General features: G+C 35.0%; 1 protein-coding gene across 1 annotated transcript in view; it reads left to right on the top strand.

Moving 5' to 3' along the window:
* Positions 1–12265, top strand: part of LOC140447530 (uncharacterized) — a 90201-nt gene extending 77936 nt beyond the window's left edge. Inside the window, exons 8-9 of the mRNA XM_072540229.1 lie at positions 2096–2275; positions 11984–12265. Of these exons, the coding sequence (XP_072396330.1) occupies positions 2096–2275; positions 11984–12223 (420 nt within the window). The 3' untranslated portion in view covers positions 12224–12265. The remainder of the gene's footprint in view (positions 1–2095; positions 2276–11983) is intronic.
* The last annotated feature ends 10437 nt before the right edge of the window (positions 12266–22702 follow it).

The raw sequence follows: 22702 nt of genomic DNA, 5'->3' as shown, positions 1-22702 counted from the left end.
CCATTTCTAGGAAGGTGGACAAGTCACCAGGAGACATCTCTCTTATGTGGGCCGGTGTGGGCCAGGACTCGCCGAATGCTTACATAGGACAATTCACATAGGACATGCTGTACAGTTTCGTCTTCTCGTTTACACTTCCTACATAGAGGGGTGTCTGCTAGCCCCAGTGTGTGGAGGTGTTTGCTTAGTTGACAATGACCAGTTAAAAAACCAACTGTCAAACGTAGGTTTTCCTGGTCATTCCCAAGTATTTATTTGATGTTGACTCTTCAAGGTTACTTAGTATTACCCTGGCGAGTTTACATCCTTGCCCTTCTTCCCATCTTTTTACGGTTTGCGTATGGGAGTGACATTTGACAATTTACGCGATTGTTGTAGTTGACCAATCAAAAAGATCCCCAGGTCCTAAGAGTCTTAGGCCTGCCGCCTTCCTAGATAATTGGTCAGCAGTGCGGTTGCCTTTATTCCTATTGTGTCTTTTAACCCACCTCAGGATGATGGTATTACCATCCGAAGCTTGAGTTAGTGAGTCGTGACACTCCATTACTAACCCTGATGCGACAAGTGGTCTGTTCAAGGTTAGTAGCAGTTGTCTGCTATCTGTGCAGATTATTATAGTTTTCCCTGCCATACCTTTTTAAGTTATCTCTTTTGCGGCTATGGGGATACCAGTCAGTTCTGTCTGAACTACGCTGGCATTTTTGCCCATACCCCACTTTATTCTTAGGTTCAGTGATCTAGAGTATATCCCGCATTCTGAGCCTTCTTTCATTTTGGAGTCATCGGTGTATATGCAATAGGCATTTGCCACGTTTGTCTCCCTATACTGTCTTGTTTCGATTTTATAGGGTTTGTTAAAGACAAACTTTGCTTCAATTGAGTCTGCAGCCTGCCTGTAGCAGTGGTAATGCATCCGGCTCTCCCCGCCAGAAACGAGTTTTTAATTGTCCCATTGCTACATCAAGGTTTGCACCAGCTGAGCGCAGTCGCATCATTGTCACTAGCGCCACCTCTTTGACATATATATCTAGAGGCGTGATGCCAATGATCAACTCCATTGCAGCAGTTTATGTTGTTTTCATGGCACCTGTTACATTTATGCAAGCCATCCGCTGAATATGGTTTAGTTTGTTAATCGCTGTTGCCTGTAGCACTTTTGGTACCCAAGAAATAGCTCCGTAAGTTAGCATTGGCCTAATGACAGCAGTGTAGACCCAGGCGATCACCCTGGGCGTAACGCCCCAGGTGCGTCCGACCGTTCGTCGACACTGCCCATAGGCAATATATGCTCTTTTAGCTCTAGCATCTAAGTGTGAGTTCCATGTTAACTTCCCGTCAAGGGTAATACCAAGGTACTTCACCTTGTCAGAAAAATTTAGACTGTAGTTTAGAATCCTTGGGGGTATTAAGCCCATGATTCTTCTTTTCCTGGTAAAGAGGACCATCTCTGTTTTCTTAGGAATTATAGATAGTGAGTGTTCCTTGCACCATCTTTCTATTAGTCAGAGAGTAACTTGTGATCTCTCACATAGTGTGTTGTCAAACTTATTGCTTTGCAGGACAGCAATATCGTCTGCATAGGCTATTGTGTAGAAACCGTTACTGCTGAGCTGGTCAACCAGGGTATCTGGTAAGTAATGTAATATGGCAAGCTGAGTAGAACTACTCCGGATGTTGTCCAGAGTGGTTTTGTATGAAAAAATATTGTGGAGTCAACAATTTTAGTCTTTGGTGGTTAGTAACAAAACAACAACCTCACAATTTTGTAATTTTTAGAATTTAGTTAACTTTTTCAGAGACCTGACGATAAACAGTAAAGTTTATTTATATATTTTCCAAAACCGGTCATCTAAGGTACAATAAATTGACTAAGTCTGATATTTATTTCTTTAACCTTGTTGAAAAGGAGCCACATTGTGCAATCCACTTATCATTTTAATATTAAAAATTATTTTTTCTAAAGGAGGTATAATAGTAGAATATTATTTATAAAGGTGAAATAATACAAAAAATAACTTTGATAAACTGTCAATATTTCGATTTATTTTATTTTATTTAAATTAATGATAATTGCATTTATGTGTTGGTACTTTAGGAAGCCGAGAGAGCTTGTGATAACGCCATGGCGGTATTAGCGGCAGTTAAAGAACAATATTTAAGGAAATTAACCGAAGAAAGGAGACAAGAGAAAGAAGGAAAAGAAGATTTACCAGAACATTCTCAGTTATACGAGAAAATGAAAGAGGCTATGTATGACACCCAAAAGAAAGTTGAGGTAAAGTAAATTTGGCTACATGTATTAAATATAAACTATCGCTCATTGGATATAGCCTTCCTCCTGTTTTTCCTATGCCTATATCATCGAGTTAGAATCTCTGGAGAGGTTATCACGTGACTAAAAACGACCACACTTCGGCCATATTGTTTTGACACATTTGACAGATCGTATATGTTTGTGATAATAATAATATATTGTGATAGTGCATAATAATGGTTTCTTGTTCTCAACGTAGTTGCAGTGGCAGAAGCAATGTTAATAAAAAATCTTCAGGAATAACGTTCTACAGGTTAGTATACAAATATGTAAACAAAGTAATGGCCCGTACTTCAGAGAATAAATTAATAGTATCTAACTGTATTAATTTATCTTTATGTATAATATATCGTGTTTTTAGTGTTTACCGAAGGATAAATAAATCATAGTTTATTAAAAATGTATTGCACTTTGTAGATTATGATTAAATCTTCTGAATAACTAGTCATATTTTTATAGTAGTTTTAATATTATTGAGTCCGGCCATGATCCCACCGCCATATTGGTATCACCGTTAGCCACGCCTACCTACGCCGTTTTTAATACACAGGTTAATATGCTCATAGCTTCTACATAGATTCTAACTCGATGACCTATATCATGGTGATTTTGCGCTAGCGTGTTTTTTCAAATTATCTTTTCATCTCCTTTGGGGTCTCCCTCTTTTCCATTCGTATTTATATGGTATCCAGTGTACAAGTAGCTTATTGCATTTCTCGCGTTTTTGCTTTAGGGTATGTTGAGCAAATTTCCATTTAAGTTTTAAGTTATACAACTATTTGACCGTTGTCTGATCCATATATCCATGGATCTTTCTGTTTTTGCTACTTTTTTCATGATTTTGCTTGTAAACGTGCAAATTTGATCGCCATATATGAGGACAGAAAGCATACATTGATTCAATACTTTTGTCTTTAGGTGTTGTAGATATTTTTTGTTCTGTAGTATATTGGACAATTTTCCGAATAATGCTCACGACACATTTATTCTTTTTTTTATTTCTTCGGTCAGATTTATTCAATTTAATTTAATGATATATCCCTAATATATCTTCTTACTTGCTATATTATGCTTGTTTAAGCCGCTGCAATTATTAATTCTTCCTATTGATTGGTGATTGTTTTTTTATTATATTTTATCTTTAATTACGTCTTCGTCGATTATGTTTATGTTTGTCCAGTTGTCCACTGCAAAACTGTAATGCAGTTTGTTATTATTAGTTAAATGTTATTTTAAAATTATTATATATATATATATATATCTCTAGTGTTAGGGCAAAAGGACTTAAGTCAGTAAATGGAATATTGCAGAAAATTTTTTTAAAGATTTGATGAAACATGCTAAATCTATTTTTATCCTAATTAAATATTTTGTCAGCACGTATGGGTCAAAAATAGCTTATTTACAATACATACTAGGGTTTAATATAAAATATTGTAAAATAATAAAGTTTGATCTGACTTAAGTCCTTTGGATCACAGAATAAAATACTTAAGTTTTTTTGACCAGATATTTTAATCATATTAAATACACAAGTTTACATTTTAATAAAAGTAATATTTAGTTTTTAAATTATAATATAACTAATAACTATGATGAAGTTATTCGTCATCAGAAACAAACTCCTCTAAACCTGGGTCCTTATCGTTCATACTTGTAGTTGGCAGTTCTTGATAAAAATTTTTGTATACTTCTGGTACGAGCGGTAAGAGATCTAGAAGATGTTGCTTTTTTTCAAGAGCTATAGGTATTAACCCATCATACTTTTTCTTTAGTTCTATTGCACTTTATCGACATCTCCTAGTGAAATTAATTTCCATAAAATTTTCTGACTCTTCCAGAGAACTCTTATAAAATATTGTAGCATATTTTTTTCTGTATTGCAGCCAACGACATTTCTGCAATTTGAACAACTCTCCATCAACATTTTTTTGCTTCTTTACAAACGTTGTCCTTAATAAAGCAGCAAAATCATAGAAGTCATCTGAAGTTAATTCATTGACCTTAAATGGACGTTTTTTGTTTGTGCGTCTAATGAGAGTTGCCCAATCATGAGGATGAGCAATTTTTATTCCCGATTTTTTTTTTCTGTTTTTTAATAAGGGAATGGTCAACATCGCATTCCATGTGTGAATGCCCAGAGATCATAAATTTATGGTTGATCTAATTAATTGAGCTTTTCATTTGCATGACTGACATGAACATGGCAGCTACGTGGAAATTTTTATTCTGTCCTGCACATGTATCTGAGTAAAAGGTTATTTTAGTGACTTCAGGTGGCAGGTTCATTATTTTCTTGAAAAGACAAGAAGCAATCTCATTTGTACCACGGTGAGCGATTGATTCATGCCAAATATAACAGGAAGCTGCTCCTGAAGCACAGTTATGTACAGTTAAATTGTAAGTCCAGTACTTTCTCTTATAAAAAGAAACAGAAGTTTCCAAAAACGGCGTTGGCAGGTACTGCTGAAGATCAAAAGTGTAACAGCCAAATGAGGTATCTTGCTTGGCCTTCTCTTTATCCAACTTCTTACATTTATAAGCTAAGTGTGCATCAAGGTGGTGTGTTGTTTGAGAGATCATCAACTGGCTCATTTCTTCCGTATCTATAGTAACAGCGATTCTCATGCTTAATTCTTCACAGGTATGACAGACGTCTGTTTTAGGAGGGACCTTAAACTTAAGATTAAGTTTATGAAATTCTCTTTCATATATATTTCTTCCTACTGGGTTTTGTCACATCTCTAAGTAAAGTTGGTACATTCGTCAAATTAAGATCTGAGTTTAGATACTGTTTATTATTGACCCGCCTCGTGTAATGGCTCTCATATTTAGGAAATGAATTTATATGAGCAATAACTTCTTGTAACCTGGCGTCAGAAGTTTTGTTAGTAGGTGTGTGTTTTCCTCTGTTATCTTGCATGTACATTCCGGTTACACTATTCGATTTGTTTCTCAGGGTACTTTGTATAAATTTATCAGTTTCATCCAAAGTTAATTGGAAACATTGTTTACAGGTCCTACACCGCTGTCTATTTATTTGGAAAAAATAGGCGAAAGTTATGTTTTTTTCCTTTGAACTTCCTTCCTTTTTTTCTACGTGTTTCAACTTCGGCTGACGTGATGCAGTTTGCTATAAAATATTGCCTCTTTTCATAACTTCCTAGTCCCCAATATTCTTTAAAAATGTCACTTCTCAGTTCTTCAGATAACCTTTCCTTGCATTTTAATTTGCAGTTTTTTAAGTCTTTCATTACGCGCTTTCTTTGAACTTTTCCCTGTGCTGTAGCATATTTCTGACTCAAATGTCGTTTTAAAGTTCTCTCTTTCCTTAGTTTTCTGGAGTATTTCTTTAATACTTGTGGTACCTGTTGACATACGACAGTTTCTTTATTGTGGATGTTATTTACTTCAGAAGAGTTTAGTTCACACGTCTTTAACTGTATACTTTCAGCGGTTATATGATCCAATGAACTACGTGGTAGCAAATTTTGAGTTGTTTTGAGAGTTTCGTCGCAATCCGAGTCATTTTCTGAATTAACGTAAGGCGGATCTTTTTCAGAATCATAACCATCCCAATAATATTCATCATCTAGTTCACTTCTCTCAATGTTTTTAAAATAATCATGGATTAGTCGAAAGTGTTTTCTATGAAAGCTATATTTTATATAATGTATTGACAAGCTAATTATTTAATTTAAGGGCAAAGGCGGAAAATGTCACCTGTCAAAATATTCAATGTGTTTTAAAAATATTTTTGAAACAATTAAACGCAAAATAAAAGATTGCATTATGACCGAGGACCAAAAGTCCCTTAGAATAACCAAAAAGTTTCTTTGGAATGAGATACTTGAAATTAAAGTCACTAAATTTTCTCTTTTTTTTTCGCCCCTGTAACTTATTAATAAACAATATAGAAGTTTTTAGGGACTTTTGACCCTTGGTAATAACATAATCTTTCATTCGACGTTTAAATTGTTTAAAAATATTTATTAGTTTTCTTATGATTTGAAAAAAAAAAATGAATACATTTAAAACACATTGAAAATTTTGACAGGCGACATTTTCCGACTAAGTATTCCCTTAATAATTGTGATAAATTTAATATTTAATGGATTATTTATGCGTTAAACTTGTTTATAAATTATAATATTATTACGTATATTTTGCTTTTGATATGTTTAAAATAAATAAAACTAATAATTTTTGAAGATGCACTTTTAATAGATAACGTCAAAACGTGTATTTAATTATAATGTATGTACTTAGGTATATTTGTATTATAATTTACTTACCATATACGTTATTTTTTCTACATAAATCCAAAATCTTTGCACTTTGTTTAGACATAATTTTAATAGTAAACAAGCCTAGAAATAGATATTATACTCAGTCACTTTACTTTTAGCGTTTATCAATCAAGTGAATGTTTTAGCACGATCAGTAAGATTTATGTCATATACACTTACACCGCCACCTACGCATGGACTATTGATACAGAAGACTTAAGTTTCATAAGTCGTTTATATCGGACAAAATAACATTCGGTAAAAAGGATTTAAGTTACATATGTTCGTTTGCTCAAACAAAAATAGGCTGATGTAACTTAAGTTCGTTGAACCAGTCTTAATAAAAACCTTATATTTCAAGATAGACTTCATTCTTTTTTACCGAAACAAATTTCTTCACAATTTACAACCAAATGTGTAGATAACTCATTTTGGCCAAAAATGGACTTAAGTCCTTTTGCCCTAACACTAGAGATATATATATATATATATATATATATATATATATATATACATACATATATATTTATATATACATACATATATATTGTTAGGATTCACAAATACGTGAAAAATATTGTATTTCTAGATGTAAGCAAGTGATCAGTGCATATTAAAAAATTTTTTCCTATGAAAGTGGTTTGTGGAAAATATAGATTAAGACATGACTTAGAAAATAAATTTAAGTATGGTTAGAATGATTTAGTTTTAAAAGAATTCGACGAAAAGTGTAAGGTTGACAATGGTTTGGAAAGTTCAAACAACTAGCTATCTGTTTGTTGTCGAGAGCCGGCAAGAGAAAACATTTTAATTTATGCAAAGCAGTTTTTGGAAAGGAAAGGAAAGGAAAGAAAAGGAATCTTAGTTTGTATGAAAATGCTAGAATGTGATTGATTGAGAGAAAGAAAGGTGGAAAGAGAATTTGTGGTAATAAGCGTATTTGAAAAGAGAGAAAGATCATCTGCTTCTGTGCCGTCAAACGAATAACATCAAAGTCGAGAGAGTTTATATATAAGAATGTTTTACCGCTTTTTAAAGAGTGTTAAGTTTGTGTTGAGAAAGGAAATTAAAGTATTCAATTTAAAATAAAAGTGGAAGCAGTTTTAGTTTTTTGTATGCTTAATGGGTCGACTGTAGCAGGTTTGATAGCAATAGCATCTTTAACTATAATCAATTTATTTTTGCATTGAAAGAACTCAGTATCCAGAGGGTAGAGAAGTTTGTTTTGACACGGAAAATCTATGTTAGGTTTTGGGAGCATATCTGAGGCAGGCAGTTAGCGAACGAGTTCTACACGAGAATCCAGGGTGTGATTTTGAATAATCTCACACAGGGAAATTCTGAAACGGAATCGTTAATAAAATTTTATAAAGTTTGTTTCATTGTTTTTAAGCTTAAAAAGTTAGTACAGGAAATTAATCACCGTTACATTTTGATTTAAGTCATGCCCAGAAGCGGCTATTTGTTTTTGTAAAAAATAAAAATTTTTTATTGAAAGTCTTTTTTTGGATTAAGGGTAAAAGTAAAATTATTACTCAACTTTACTAAAAGTAAAGGTAAGAGTAAAATTATTACTCAGATGTCCATTTTGACATGTGTCACGGATCCGTGCCATGCGCACTGGTCAAAAAGTTTTCTATGCAGTGTTCGTCGGCACGGATGCGTGACAAATACATTATTATGAGTGGTTTACGCTAAAATTTATGTAGAAGAAACTTTAAAAGATGCTAAGAGAATCTTTATTTTGTTAATAGGCAGTATCTATAATTTAGTAAAAAGTCGTTCTTACTTTTCATGGGAAGACCAGATTTATGAACAGATAGATGGAGTAGCAATGGGAAGCCCACTAAGCTCGGTAGTAGCCAACCTTTTCATGGAATATCTAGAGAAGAGGGTAATGGACTCAGCATACAAGCCAAGGGTATGGTTTAGATACGTCAATGACACTTTTGTAATTTGGGGTCACGGAGTAGAAAAACTTAATGATTTCCTGTCTTATATAAACACACTACATTCAAATATTCAATTTACGATGGAAACAGAGAAAGATCAACAACTGGCGTTCCAAGATGTATTAGTAAATCGAAAGGGAGGTTACTTACGACATAAAGTGTATCGAAAACCTACATACACGGACAGATACCTAAAAAGGAACTCAAATCATCATCCAGGCCAAAAACAGGGTATCATTAAAACTCTGGCGGAGAGGGTGAAGAGAATTTGTGAACCACAGCATCTGCAAAGTGAACTTCTTCATATTGAAAAAGCACTCACTAATGGTTATACCAGAAGAGAAATACATAAAGCGATGAACAACGTCTCTAGAAGAAAGGACGAAGAAACGGAATGTATAGGTAAAGCGTTCTTGCCCTATATATCGAGGGTAACGGACAGAATTGGGCGAATACTTAGAAAAGCCAATGTAAAGACTATTTTCAAGCCTACAAAGAAAATCAAGGACTGTTTAAGATCGGTGAAGGACAAACGCGACCCATTAGCAACGGCCGGAGTATACCGAATACCATGCACATGTGGAATGGTATATGTGGAACCACGAAACGACACACAAACACAAAGATAAACGAACATAAAAGCCATTGTCGTTTAGGACATATCGACAAATCTGCCGTTGCCGAACACGCTTTGGGAAGCGGAGAACATCGAATACTGTTTGAAGAAACGCAGATGCTGGATAAAACATTACAGTACTACTTACGGTTGTATCGGGAAGCGGTGGAGATATATAAGCATCCAAATAATTTTAATCGGATAGAAGAAAGACTAAAAATCAACAAAACATGGATACCAATATTAAAATCCACAAAAACCCTTCCCGCAAAACACGAAGAAAGAAAAGCTACTACAAACGACGACACGCCCCCTCACGCCAAAACCAGTGGAGAGGAGGCGAGTAGAGAATATAAATATGGCCTACGCAGTACAACGCGGCGTCAGTTTCAGCGTACAAGCGAAACAGTAACATCTCCAGAAGATGCCAACCCCTAGTGTTAGCGAAACGTCGAGAACTAATCTCAGAAGACAACGGCCTAACAGCCCGAAGAAACAGTTTAACAAGTTAGATGATGGCCGTGAAGCCTAACACATTTTATCAACTATTAAGACTAATCCAAAAAATAATAAAACAAAACAGAAATCCTTAAGAATAGAGAGCAAGCATCCTAATACCTTTCTTCAAAAAGGGAGACACATCGGACCCGGAAAATTACGGAGGAATTAATTTATTAAACACAACACTAAAATTAACAACTAATGTGATAAAAAATAAACTGAATGAACTTATAACACTAGCAGAAGAACAACAAGGTTTTAAGTTGGGAAGATCATGCAATGACGCTATATTTATAATGAGGCAAGTGCAAGAGAAATCATTAGAATACAACAAACCGGCATATCTATGTTTAGTGGACCTTAAGAAGGCATTTAACCGGGTAAAACTAAAAGACGTTATCCACTTATTATACGCAAGACAGATACTTCTAGAAATAATCAAAACGATCGAAAATATCTACCAAAACAACACAGTAAAAGTAGAAGAAGAATTAACCGACCCTATTGAAGCTGGCAATGAGATACGATAGGGAGATTCCCTGAGTCCTCTATTCTACGCAATACTGCTCTCTCAGAGTGAAAATGATTTACAACGTATGCTGCACTAATTTAGTATAACCGCCAGAAAATTTAACATGGTAATTTCCCCAAAAAAGACAAAATGCATGGTTGCAACAGCAAATTTACTAAGATTGAAGCTGGAAGTGCCAATGATAGAACAAGTGATGGAGTTTAAATATCTAGGGATCACATTATCTAGCTACGGAAAGCTCGAAACTGTAGTGGGAGATCAAGTGAATAGAGCAAACAGAGCCGCAGGCTGCCTAAATGAAACAATATGGAGAAATAAAAATATCGGGAAAGAAACGAAAGGCAGAAATGCAAAAAAGTCATCAGACCAATACGCAGCAGAAACGAGACCTGACACAGAGAGGACAAAAAGAATGTTGGAAACAGCAGAGATGAAAACACTTAGAAAAATTGATGGTAGGACACTATATGGCAGAGCTAGAAGTACAGATATACGACGTAGATGCAAGGTGAAGAACATCAAGAACTGAGTAAGAAACAGAAGAGTAGAATGGAACGATCATATAAGCCGAATCACAAAAAATAGAGTAGTACAGACGGCAAGAGACGGTTCCTCAATAGGAGACGATCAGTAGGAAGACCACGAAAACGATGGAACGACAACTCACTGGAGTCACATTAAAAAACAGACAGAGAAAAAGAAGACGTTTATATAGCAAACTTTTATTATTTTTTATGCAGAATCACCCTCTAAAGTTTGTCCAACATATTTACTAACACCCTGTGTAAACCTAAAGCTATGATTAATATTATTAGAAAAATAATATCAAACTCACCTAGTTTCCGGGTTAAACCGCGTCAAATTTCAGTACCCCGAGTTTTCGATTTCCTCTTTAAAGTCTTCATCAGGGTTTCCGGGGTCTCAGTATTTTGAGCTCCCAGATCACTTTACTTCTAGACTGTTGACTGGTGACCGATTCGCTAATGTGAAGTGTATATGTATGTAATTATACTAACCAACTTTCGTTTTTCTTCTATTGGTACACTCCAGTACTAAAGGTTTGCGATTACTACATCAAAAACTTCCCCATTATGCGTAGCTCTTAGTAATTGTTGAACATTGTTGTTCTGCCTACTTCTCTTTAGTCGACTATCTTCCCTTTAACTATTATTCGTAGCAGGTTATATTTGTCATTTCTCATTAAGTATATAATCTAGGTACGAAGTTTTTCTTTTCTTAATCATTGTTATAAGTTCTAACTCTTTATTTATGGTGTTTAATACTGTCCGATTTGTAATGTGTTGTATCCATGATATTACAAATATTCTGCGATAAAGCTATATTTTAAAGGCTTTTAGCTATCTCATGTTATTTAATTTTAACGTTCAGGCGTCTACTCCACACAGAAGGACTGATCAAACGTAGCATTTAATAACTCTAATTCGGATGTCTAATCGTAGTTTTTGGTTATAGATTATTTACTTCTGTTTGTTATACATGTTTCTGGTTTGTTAAATTCATGTTTTTTTTTTCTTTATATGGATTACACATAAGTTAGTATGACTCCTAAGCCTCTTGAGCGTTTAATAATACGAACATTTCATAATCCACCGCCATCAGTACTCGCATATGTTTTAGCCATACCCATCCGAATTTTTACTTGGTTATCCGATCTCCACCTTTTATTAATATTAGAACCCAGATATTTAAGTCACGAAACTTCTCTTAGTTTAAATATCTGTACTTTTATTTAATATTTATTTACATATTATTTTATAGGAAGAAGCGTTACGTGGTAAATTTTTAGCATCTCAAATTAATTCTTTAAATGAACAAACTGAGCACATCATGAATGTCAGCGTCGATATTATCAAAAGGACTGAAGAAAAGAATATTAGAATATTGAGAAATATCAAGAAATTGAAGGCGGCTATCACAAAATATGAAATGATCATTCAGGAAATAAAAAATAGAACTAAACAAACCGCAACTGGTACAACCTTTACTGTGCAAATTTAAACAAACACTTTGTTTAACAACTGCAATATATTTAAATGAGTTTTACACAATTTTTTGTCTTGTAACAATTTTGAATAAAATTACTTTGACTGTAAAAAGAAAAATATTGATTTTGATATAACATAAAGAGTTTGAGATTAATTCGTACTAATTTTGAGTTAAAGAGGTGAAATAAATCAAAATTTAAGTTACAGAGATAACAAAACATCCTTAAAATAGAAAAATTTACCATTAAAAAAGTAAGTAATTTCTTTTGCTTTAGATAATTCGGTTGCTTTCTATCTATAGCATTGTCTAAGATATACAGAGCATAACATTCTTATTTTTCAGAGTTGCTGGTTTGCTCTATGAAATTCCATAAAGTATTCAGTGCTGTTCTTCAGCACCAATCCGGATGGAAGAAGCCATCATACCCTCAACAAACGACTGGCATCTCGCTAGAACAATGATTAATGAGGAAAAGGTAAAATGGGCCATATCGTGCTTCACCCTTTCAAATCACCAGGGCCTGACGGCATATATCCAGCCCTACTACGGTGGGGACTGGATATCCTTCTGCCGCAGCTCGTGGAAGCTAGGAAGTGAAGAAAGGTACGTGTGGTCTTCATACCAAAACCAGGTAGGATGGACTACACCCTACCAAAGGCTTTCCGACCAATTAGCCTAACATCCTTTCTATTGAAAACGATGGAAAGGCTATGCGAGAGGTACATAAGGGATGAAGTTCTGGTCCATAACCCACTTCATCCAAATCAACATGCATATACTTCGGGAAGATCTACCGATTCTGCACTGCATCATGTAGTGGGAAGAATTGAAAGATCGCTGGATAATAAAGAATCCACCCTAGGTATATTCATAGACATTGAGGGAGCGTTTGATAAAACCACATTCCCAACTATCACCCAACAACTCAACGTCAGGAATGTTCCTCTGGCCATAAGCGAATGGATATTCAGTATGCTCTCTAATAGAGGAATAAGCATAAATGTAGAAGACGTTTCTGTTAGAGGCATGGTTACGAGGGGGTGTCCACAGGGAGGGGTGCTATCACCACTACTTTGGAACATAGTTCTAGATACCCTGGTTGACCAACTCAGCAGCAACGGTTTCTACACAATAGCCTATGCAGACGATATTGCTGTCCTGCAAAGCGGTAAGTTTGAGAACAGACTATGTGAGAGATCACAAGTTGCTCTCCGACTAATAGAAACATGGTGCAAGGAACACTCACTATCTATAAATCCTAAGAAAACAGAGATAGTCCTCTTTACCAGAAAAAGAAGAATCACGGGCTTAATACCCCCAAGGATTCTAAACTACAGTCTAAATTTTTCTGACGAGGTGAAGTACCTTGGTATTATCCTTGACAGGAAGTTAACATGGAACTCACACTTAGATGGTAGAGCTGCACCTGGGGCCTCACGCCCAGGGTGATCGACTGGGTCTACACCGCTGCCAGTACGCCAATGCTAACTTACGGAGTTGTTGCTTGGGTACCAAAAGTGCCACAGGCAACAGCGATTAACAAACTAAACCATATTCAGCGGATGTCTTATATAAATATAACAGGTGCCATGAAAACAACACCAACTGCTGCAATGGAGTTGATCATTGGCATAACGCCTCTAGATATATATGTCAAAGAGGTGGCGCTAGTGACAATGATGCGACTGCGCTCAGCTGGTGCAAACCTTGATGTAGGAATGGAATAATTGAGAACTCGTTTCTGGCGGGGAGAGCTGGATGCGCTACCACTACTACAGGCAGGCTGCGACTCAATTGAACCAAAGTTTGTCTTTAACAAACCCTACAAAATCGAAAAAAGGGAGTTTAGGGAGACAAACGTGGCAAATGCCTATTGCATATACACCGATGGCTCCAAAATGAAAGAAGGCTCAGAATGCGGAATATACTCCAGATCACTGAACCTAAGAATAAAGTGTGGTATGTTCAAAAATACCAGCGTAGTTCAGACAGAACTGACTGGTATCTCCATAGCCGCAAATGAGAGAACCCAAAAAGGTAAAGAAGGGAAAACTATAATGATCTGCACAGATAGCAGACAAGCGCTACTAACCTTGAATAGACCACGTGTCACATCAGGGTTAGTAATGGAGTGTCACGAGTCACTAACTCAAGCTTCGGATGGTTATACCATCATCCTGAGGTGGGTTAAAGGACACAATAGGAATAAAGGCAACCGCGTTGCTGACCAATTATCTAGGAATGCGGCAGGCCTAAGACTCTTAGGACCTGGGGATCTTTTTGGCTGGTCAACTACAACAATCGCGGAAATTGTCAAATGTCACTCCCATACGCAAACCGTAAAAAGATGGGAAGAAGGGCAAGGATGTAAAGTAGCCAGGGTAACACTTAGTAACCTTGAAGAGTTAACATCAAAGAAGTACTTGGTAATGACCAGGAAAAACCTATGTTTGACAGTTGGTTTTTTAACTGGTCATTGTCAACTAAGCAAACACCTCCACACACTGGGGCTAGCAGACACACCTCTATGTAGGAAGTGTGGACGAGAAGACGAAACTGTAGAGCATATCCTATGTGAATGCCCGGAGTTATCGTTAATACGAGAGTACGCATTCGGCGAGTCCTGGCCCACACCTACCCACATAAGAGAGATATCTCCTTGCGATTTGTCCACCTTCCTAGAAATGGCACGATGGACAATGAGCTAAGGGTGACAGCTCCCTGGGAGGATGCACAATGGGTCAATTGTGGCCTAAGTGCTGTGAAATTTAACTCGCTCTCCCTACTCTATAGATACAAGTACAGATATATTTTTCACGAGTTATCGAGTCTTGAAAATGGCTATTTTCGCGCTTTTTAAGACCTTACATTGTTTATAACTCGAAAACGATGCATTTAAGAAAACAGTTACTCAGAACTTTTTCCTGAGAATGTATCAATTAACCTAAAAAATCGTGCTATAAACAAAAAATTTAATTTAATTGTACAATTTGTTTAAAAAAATTGTTTAAACCATTTTTTTCTCTCGAACATGCACTTTTCTTATAAGGGGACTATTTCAAGTGATATTGTGGAAAAATACGAAATAAAAATATTTTTCATAGTCAGTGCGCTCGTACTACCCGGACTATAATAAATTGTGTAGCAATTAAAACGTTGGAGATGTTTGAGGTGCACAAAATGAACGAAGCCGCGTTGCTCAAAATCGGATATATATATATATATATATATATATATATATATATATGTTAGTTTTGATATATTATATATATATATATATATATATATATATATATATATATATATATATATATATATATATATATATATATATATATATATATATATATATATATATATGTTAGTTTTGATATTTCCGCGGAAGCTGTATGTTATATCAATGGTATTCCGGGTTTGACTCCGCGTTAAATGTTGTTGGTTTTGATAAAAACCATTTTGACGACGTTTCGGCAAGATCTCACTTGCCATTTTCAAGTTTCTCTGGATGGTCTGCTTCTTGTCGATGTTCGAGTGGAAGTGAGATCTTTCACTCACTTCATAAAGTCATATGTTATAGAGTCATAGAGTCATATGACTCAAGAATGTAGAGTCATATGTCGCCATGTTACCAATCCAACGGTAACTTTACCATCTTAATTTTAAACTACACATAATGTAAACTAAATTTCATTTAGTAATTTTTAAAGGGTTTTTACACCCATATTTAGTGGCTATTTCCATGTATTAACCTGACACTGATGATGGAATACTTATTCCGAAAACGTTTTGTCAATTTAACATAGCCCAAATGGGTTTTTTATATACCTTTTTATAAAGGATTTTATTGGAAAATTTTTTAATATATGGTATTCAGCCAACTACAGGAACTTAGTTTCCTTGTGGATGTTGTGCATTTGTTTTAAATATGGCTATTAGGTGATTGTCATTAACAGAATTGGCAATGATTGCCATTATTTTTGACGAGGAAGAGGAAAACGAAAACAATACTCAGAGACGCTATTGGATTCACAAATCTCTAAGAAAACGGAAAACTGAGGGGGAGTATTGGACGTTATACAGACACCTAGTTGATGATGAAGAAAAGTTTTTTCTTATTTCCGTATGACGTCATTCCAGTTTAATGAATTATTGAGAAAAATTGAAAATTATATTACCAAGAGAAACACAACGTTCAGAGAAAGTCTGTCACCTAAAGAAATACTAGCTGTATATCTACGGTAAGTGAAACACAAATAATTTATAATTTTTTTTATTCAGAGATATACAAAAAGAAAATAGTGTTAATGACTAATTCACTGGTAGACACTCCAATTCTCAGGAGACGTTGGCATAGGTGTAGCACATGGTGGAGTAGTAGATGTACCTAGTGGAGATGAGGTATATGAATTTGAAAAATCATAGTTGTTAGTCGTTGAGGTAGGTGGTGCAAGCTGCTGTAATTCCATTTCAGAAACAAGAGAAAAAAACCTTGTTTTTTACCAGTGCTTGTTAGTATGGAGAAAACTTTTTTACTGTGTCAGATATATTTAAAAAAAAACGATCTAACTTGTCGGGCTCCCTCTGAGGTGCAAGTTTTTTTGGCTCTATTTGGGATATTTCATTATACTTCCTATATTATACTTCCTACTATTATATTTCATATTTCCATTTTTTAATTTTTGTTGCTGCCTGTCCACTTTTCCCTTTTCTCTTATTCAAGGCTCGTCTATATGCATCCCTAAGACTTTGCCATCTTTGTTTGCAGGTCGGACCTGTAACATAAAATAATGTCTTTATTTTTAAAAGTTTACAATATAACATTATTAATAACAATATTTTACTTGCAGGTACCTACTTAGCAACTGGGGACTCGTTTAGAACAATTACTTTTAGCTATCGAATGGGACTCAGTTCTGTGGGACGTTCCGTGTTTGAGGTTTGTTACGCTATAAAAATGATCCCAACGATGTTGATGGAAATGATCCCAACACCCACCACAGACCAATGGGAAAAAAACATGAAAGAATTTTGGGCCAATTGGAATTTTCCTAATTGTGTAGGTGCAATCGATGGAAAGCATGTTGTGATTGTAGCGCCTCCAAATAGTAGATCCCTATATTTGAATTACAAAAAAACATTCTCCATTGTACTTATGGCTGTCATCGACGTGAATTATAATTTTACAGCTGTAAACGTCGGTGCTTTCGGCAAAGATAGCGATGGTGGTATTTTCTCTAAATCGAAACTGAGACAAGCTATATTAAATAATAATTCAATATTCCAGTTAGCAAAACCTTTCCAGGGACAAATGTAAGTGCGCCATGTGTTATATTAGGTGACGAAGCTTTTCCTTCAAAAAATAATCTATTACGACCTTATCCATTACAACAGACAATTACTGATGGTGAAAAACGTCACTATAACTATCACCTTTGCCGAGCAAGACGTGTAGTTGAAAATGCATTCGGCATTTTAAGTCAAAAATTTCACATATATAATAGACGCATGTAACTGAAATAAGAAATAAGACGCGGAGTAACTGAAACGGAAACGGCGACTCTGCAGTTTCTTCCTATGCAGAACCTATGACATCAAGGAGGCAATGCAGTTTCTTCCGCTTTTGAAGTACGCAGTCAATTAGCGGACTTCTTCCAAACGATTGAAGGTCAAGTGGATTGGGTACAAAATATTTAAATGAAAATTAAAAATAAAGTCCAACGGACTAGCTTTATAATATTCTAATGAAAATAAATGAATAAAAGTTATTACTTACCAGGTTGTTTCATTTGATCTGAAATATCCTTCCATGCGACGTCTTTCCTGGCGGTATCCATATACTTTGGATGTTGTAAATTATAAAGAAATTCGTATTTACGAACACATTCTATTAGCTGTTCGTCGTTCATTTTTCTTTTATCAGCGCACGTGTTCACTCAAAGGCACACAAAGAGCAGAGCAACTACTACAAAACTTGGTGATTTGTTGCAACTACCACAAGTTTTGTGTCTGAACCGATTACCAACGCGGAGCATACGCGGTTGCAACGGGGTTTGTTGGCGTCACAGACCATGCTTGGAGCGTGTCGTCACCGACAAAATATACCGGCCGACAAATGTTGATCTGGACGGGCATGGCACGCTACGGTTTTGGCCAGTGACGGAACGGTCTAATGGGCGCTTTCCAATACTAATGATATGCTAATTATGCAAAGAATATTTTTGCACATGTGTCGGTACGGGCACGGTCCGTGTATGATACGTTCTTGTGGGTAAACACCTTAAGTACTATTTAATATTGCATGTATGTTAGAGAATTGTAAAGTCTATTTTTTTGTATCTTACCACCTAAAAATTAGTTCGTTTTATTTTTATTTGCATTTTCAACCATTTTTTAAATGAAATCTTTTATCTGGTTTTTATCTGCATTTTAACCATTTGTTCAAATAAATCGTGTATCTGTTTTATTTGTACAGTAAAACCTCCGTTAACCGAAATAATTGGGGGGGGGGGAGGCGTTTCGGTTAACAAGAATTTCGGTTAAAAATAACATTGTTTTTTATAATATTCTTGATCAAAGTATTCTTATTAAAAAATACTATAAGTTGATTTCTTAATGTTTTCTAATAAGTAAATCCAAAATAAAGTAATAAAATTAAAGAAAATGAACAAGTTTAACATGCTTTTTTAAAGAAATCTTCTATTTTTTTTGCGTTTTCGTTTGACAACGATGTTTCTCTCTTCCTTCATCGTTCATTTGCAGAACGTCATGAGTTTGCCTCATTCGATTGTTCGACAAAAAGTAAAGCAATCTGAAAAGGACAAAACTTTATGCAATGACAACAAAAATTAAGAACCTAGTTGTGTCCCTAACTAATTAGGCCTACTGTATAAAATTCTTTCCTCTAAAGTATTGAAAATCGACGGTCTTGTGCTGCCCTTTGCCTTCTAGGGTCATCATCTTCGTCGTCTGATATGCTCAGGTTGTCTGGATAAAGAACCATATCAATGATGTCCTGGTCGATGAATTCACGTTCAGAGTGATCAGCTCCTAAGCACTCACGTATCTCTTCCTAGTTAATTTCGTCATATCCCGGCAAATTTTTAATGAAAGGTTTAATTTCTTCTGTCGTTTCCTTACCATTTTCTTCTTCAGGATCGTCAATCAAAATCTTATCAAAAAGTTTGTTCCAGCATTTTTCCAAAGTTTAAAATTTGATCTTGGCCCACGACTCAGCTCATCAATAAACACGTTTCATTGTTAAAGATTTGAGAATTTCGGGAACACTTTTGGATTAATTCGTCTCCTTTTATAATAGATGTCTTAAGAATGCTCCTCTATAATGTCTCTTGAATGTCTCTATAACTCCCTGGTCTAACGGCTGAATTAAGCTTGTGACATTCGGTGGCAAAAATCTGACAATTGTCACCATTTTGTAGATTTTGAGGGTGAGGGCGCATTGTCAATAAGCAACAATGCTTTGATGGGAAGGTTTTTTGATTTTAAAAAGGATTTTACACTTGAGACGAATTCATTTTCGAACCATTCTAAAAATAAAGTGGTCGACATCCATGCACTTTTTTGGCTTCTATAACTGAAAGTGTTTTTTCGGAAATATCTTTTAGAGCTCTTGGTTTTTGTGGCTTCCCAATACACATAGATATCAATCGGTGAGTGAAATTAACGGAATTGTTTACGTTTTGCGACAAACATTTACTATTTATTGACGAAATTATTGAAACTGTCAGCCGTTTCGGTTAAACGATGTTTCGATTAAAAAGGTTTCGGTTAAGGGAGGTTTACTGTATTTGCATTTTAACCATTTTTTGAATTAAACTGTTTTTGATTTGAACTGATATATTTATTTTATCTACTTCTTCTCTTAAACTTGCTATGCCTTAGATTTAAGCTGAGTTTAAACTAGAAACTCGTTTTTAATCGTCCCATCACCGGCAATATATACAGTTTGTTTAATAAAACTTTTGTTTTTATGAAATTTTACAATATTTAATAAAAGTAATAAAACATTGTTCATTAATCGATTTTTTCAATTTTCTTTACTTTCATTTTATCGGATATATCACACTATAATCGAGTTTTAACTGTTTAATATTTCATCGAGTTCATTTTCTCGGGATTTACTTCCAGCTGAAATATCAGAAATGTTTTAGGTATTATAAAAGGTAATTCAATTCCGAATGCTGTTATTTAACCTAGATTTTCGTCCGGAAAATTTAATTTTCAATAATCTGTCACCAGTTATTTTAAAGATCTCGGAATTCCGGGCGACTTTTATAAAGGCTGCGAAATGTAGAGCTGAAATATGAAAAATACTGACTATTATTTTTTAATAATATTATATTTTTAAGTTGTCTAATGTTGTTAATTTTAAAATTAATGACAGTAGTCTGGAAAAGTGCTTTAAAATTTGATCGAATTTATAATTATAATTAGGCTTACCATAATTATGAAACTATTAACCGGGACAGTAAATGGTGGATAGGGTAAAGTATAAAAAAAACGATTAAGCTGCTGCCAAAAATTTTTATTAATAAAATACCTATTTTTGGTACCATTCATACCTACTTCTCGCTTGTATGTACTTTTTTTAATAAAATGTTATTTTTTTTTATTTTTTTCGTAAAAATCGTTATATGTCATATTAAAGTTTAATTTACAGTATAGTAATGCTTGTATGGTAGACTCCAACATACGGCTTCTATCGTCCGACAAAATATGTTTCATCATCGAGAAGACACGCTCTAAAGGAGCGGAGGTGCCTGGTAAGCACAAAATATATTGCACCATTTTTACCAGGTTGAGTGTATCGATGTGTTGTTCATGAAATAAATAGTAGAACCCATTTGTCAATATTATCAATTTGTATCGTCGTGTAATTCCATTCATCATTCTTTGATGCTATAAACACTTTCGTAAGTGAAAGCTCGTCAAAAAGGTTGTCAGTATTAATATTTTGTCGATCGTCCGAACCGTGTATTTTGTTTATAATTTTAATAGATCCTTCGATTTTGTTCCATTTCAATACGTGATTCAGTCCAATCCATTCGAGAATATCGGCTCCTCCGAAACTGTCTTCCCACAATTGAATGTATGAAATGCATCGTCGGTAAAAATCAGTTACTTCTGTTTGAAATTTATTAATATCCTGGCTACTATCAAGATTCTTTAATAATAATTGTTTCGCTCTTTGTGGTACAAAATTGCTGTCCATGCGTTCTTGAATATTAGATTTCAATCTTCTTAATTCCAAAATAATGTCAGTCGCACTTGCTTCACTTTTTTCCATGAGTAGTACAGTCTTCTTAAAATTGTTTAATTGTCCATGCACAAACCAAAAATATAACTCACCCGTTTCACTTTCAAAACAGTTATCTTGGGAAAGGAAATATGCGTTTAGTCCTTCGAATATATTTAGAATTTTCTCAATTGCCGGCAAAAGAGAAAGAAATCTGGTACTTCCATGTTGGATTAGGTTTTTATATTCCACATCTACACATTCACAGAATTGCTTCAACTGAGTTACTCGAACTGTGTAGATAGAAAAATGTTTATATACATATTTTGACAACTAGTGCTTCAATTTCGATTGGTAAACCATCCACAGCATTTTGATTGTGTACAATATGTGCGCCACATCCAATTCCTACAATATCTACATCGAGTTCTTGTTTAAGTCTTCTGTAAACATTATTTTAAATCCAGAGAATTCAACATCACAACATATTTGTGCTTCATAGATTATAGTAAAGCTTTCGATTTGGTCAACTGGAGTAAAATGTTGCAGGTTTTGTCCCCAATCATCTGATACTGCTAATTAAAAGCCTGTACAATAACAATTATGCCAGAGTTAGAATAAATGGGGAACTAACCGATAGTTTCAGGGTCACAAAGGGCGTGAGACAAGGCTGCATACTAAGCCCAATTCTATTTAACATCTATGGTGAATGGATAATGCGGAAAGCTACTGAGGACTGGAACGGTGGCATCACCATTGGCGGGAAGAAGATTTGCAACTTGAGATATGCAGATGATACTACTATCCTCGCTAGTTCTGAAGCTGAATTGATTCACCTGCTACAACGGATAGAAGACGTAAGCTTATCGATGGGCTTTAAAATAAACAGAGATAAAACGAGAATCATGATAATTGACGCTAACAACAATAAAAATCATCTGGACATGATAAACAATATCACTGTTGTAGATAAATTTGTGTATCTGGGCTCATTAATAACCAACAAGGGAGGCTGTACTGAAGGAATAAAGCGGCGCAGCAATCGCAAAAAGCGCTATGGCAAAATTAACAAAAATTTGGAAAAGCCATGAAATAACTACCGATACAAAAATGAGACTAGTAAGAAGTTTAGTTTTTCCAGTTTTTACTTATGCATCGGAATGCTGGACAAAAAGAACATAGATGTATTTGAGATATACTGCTGGAGACGAATGCTGAGAATACCATGGGTGGCCCGA

Source organism: Diabrotica undecimpunctata, chromosome 8 (assembly GCF_040954645.1).
Source record: "Diabrotica undecimpunctata isolate CICGRU chromosome 8, icDiaUnde3, whole genome shotgun sequence".
Lineage (NCBI taxonomy): Eukaryota > Metazoa > Arthropoda > Insecta > Coleoptera > Chrysomelidae > Diabrotica > Diabrotica undecimpunctata.
Note: the sequence above shows the minus strand (reverse complement) of the source record. Positions and strands in the feature narration are given on the sequence as shown.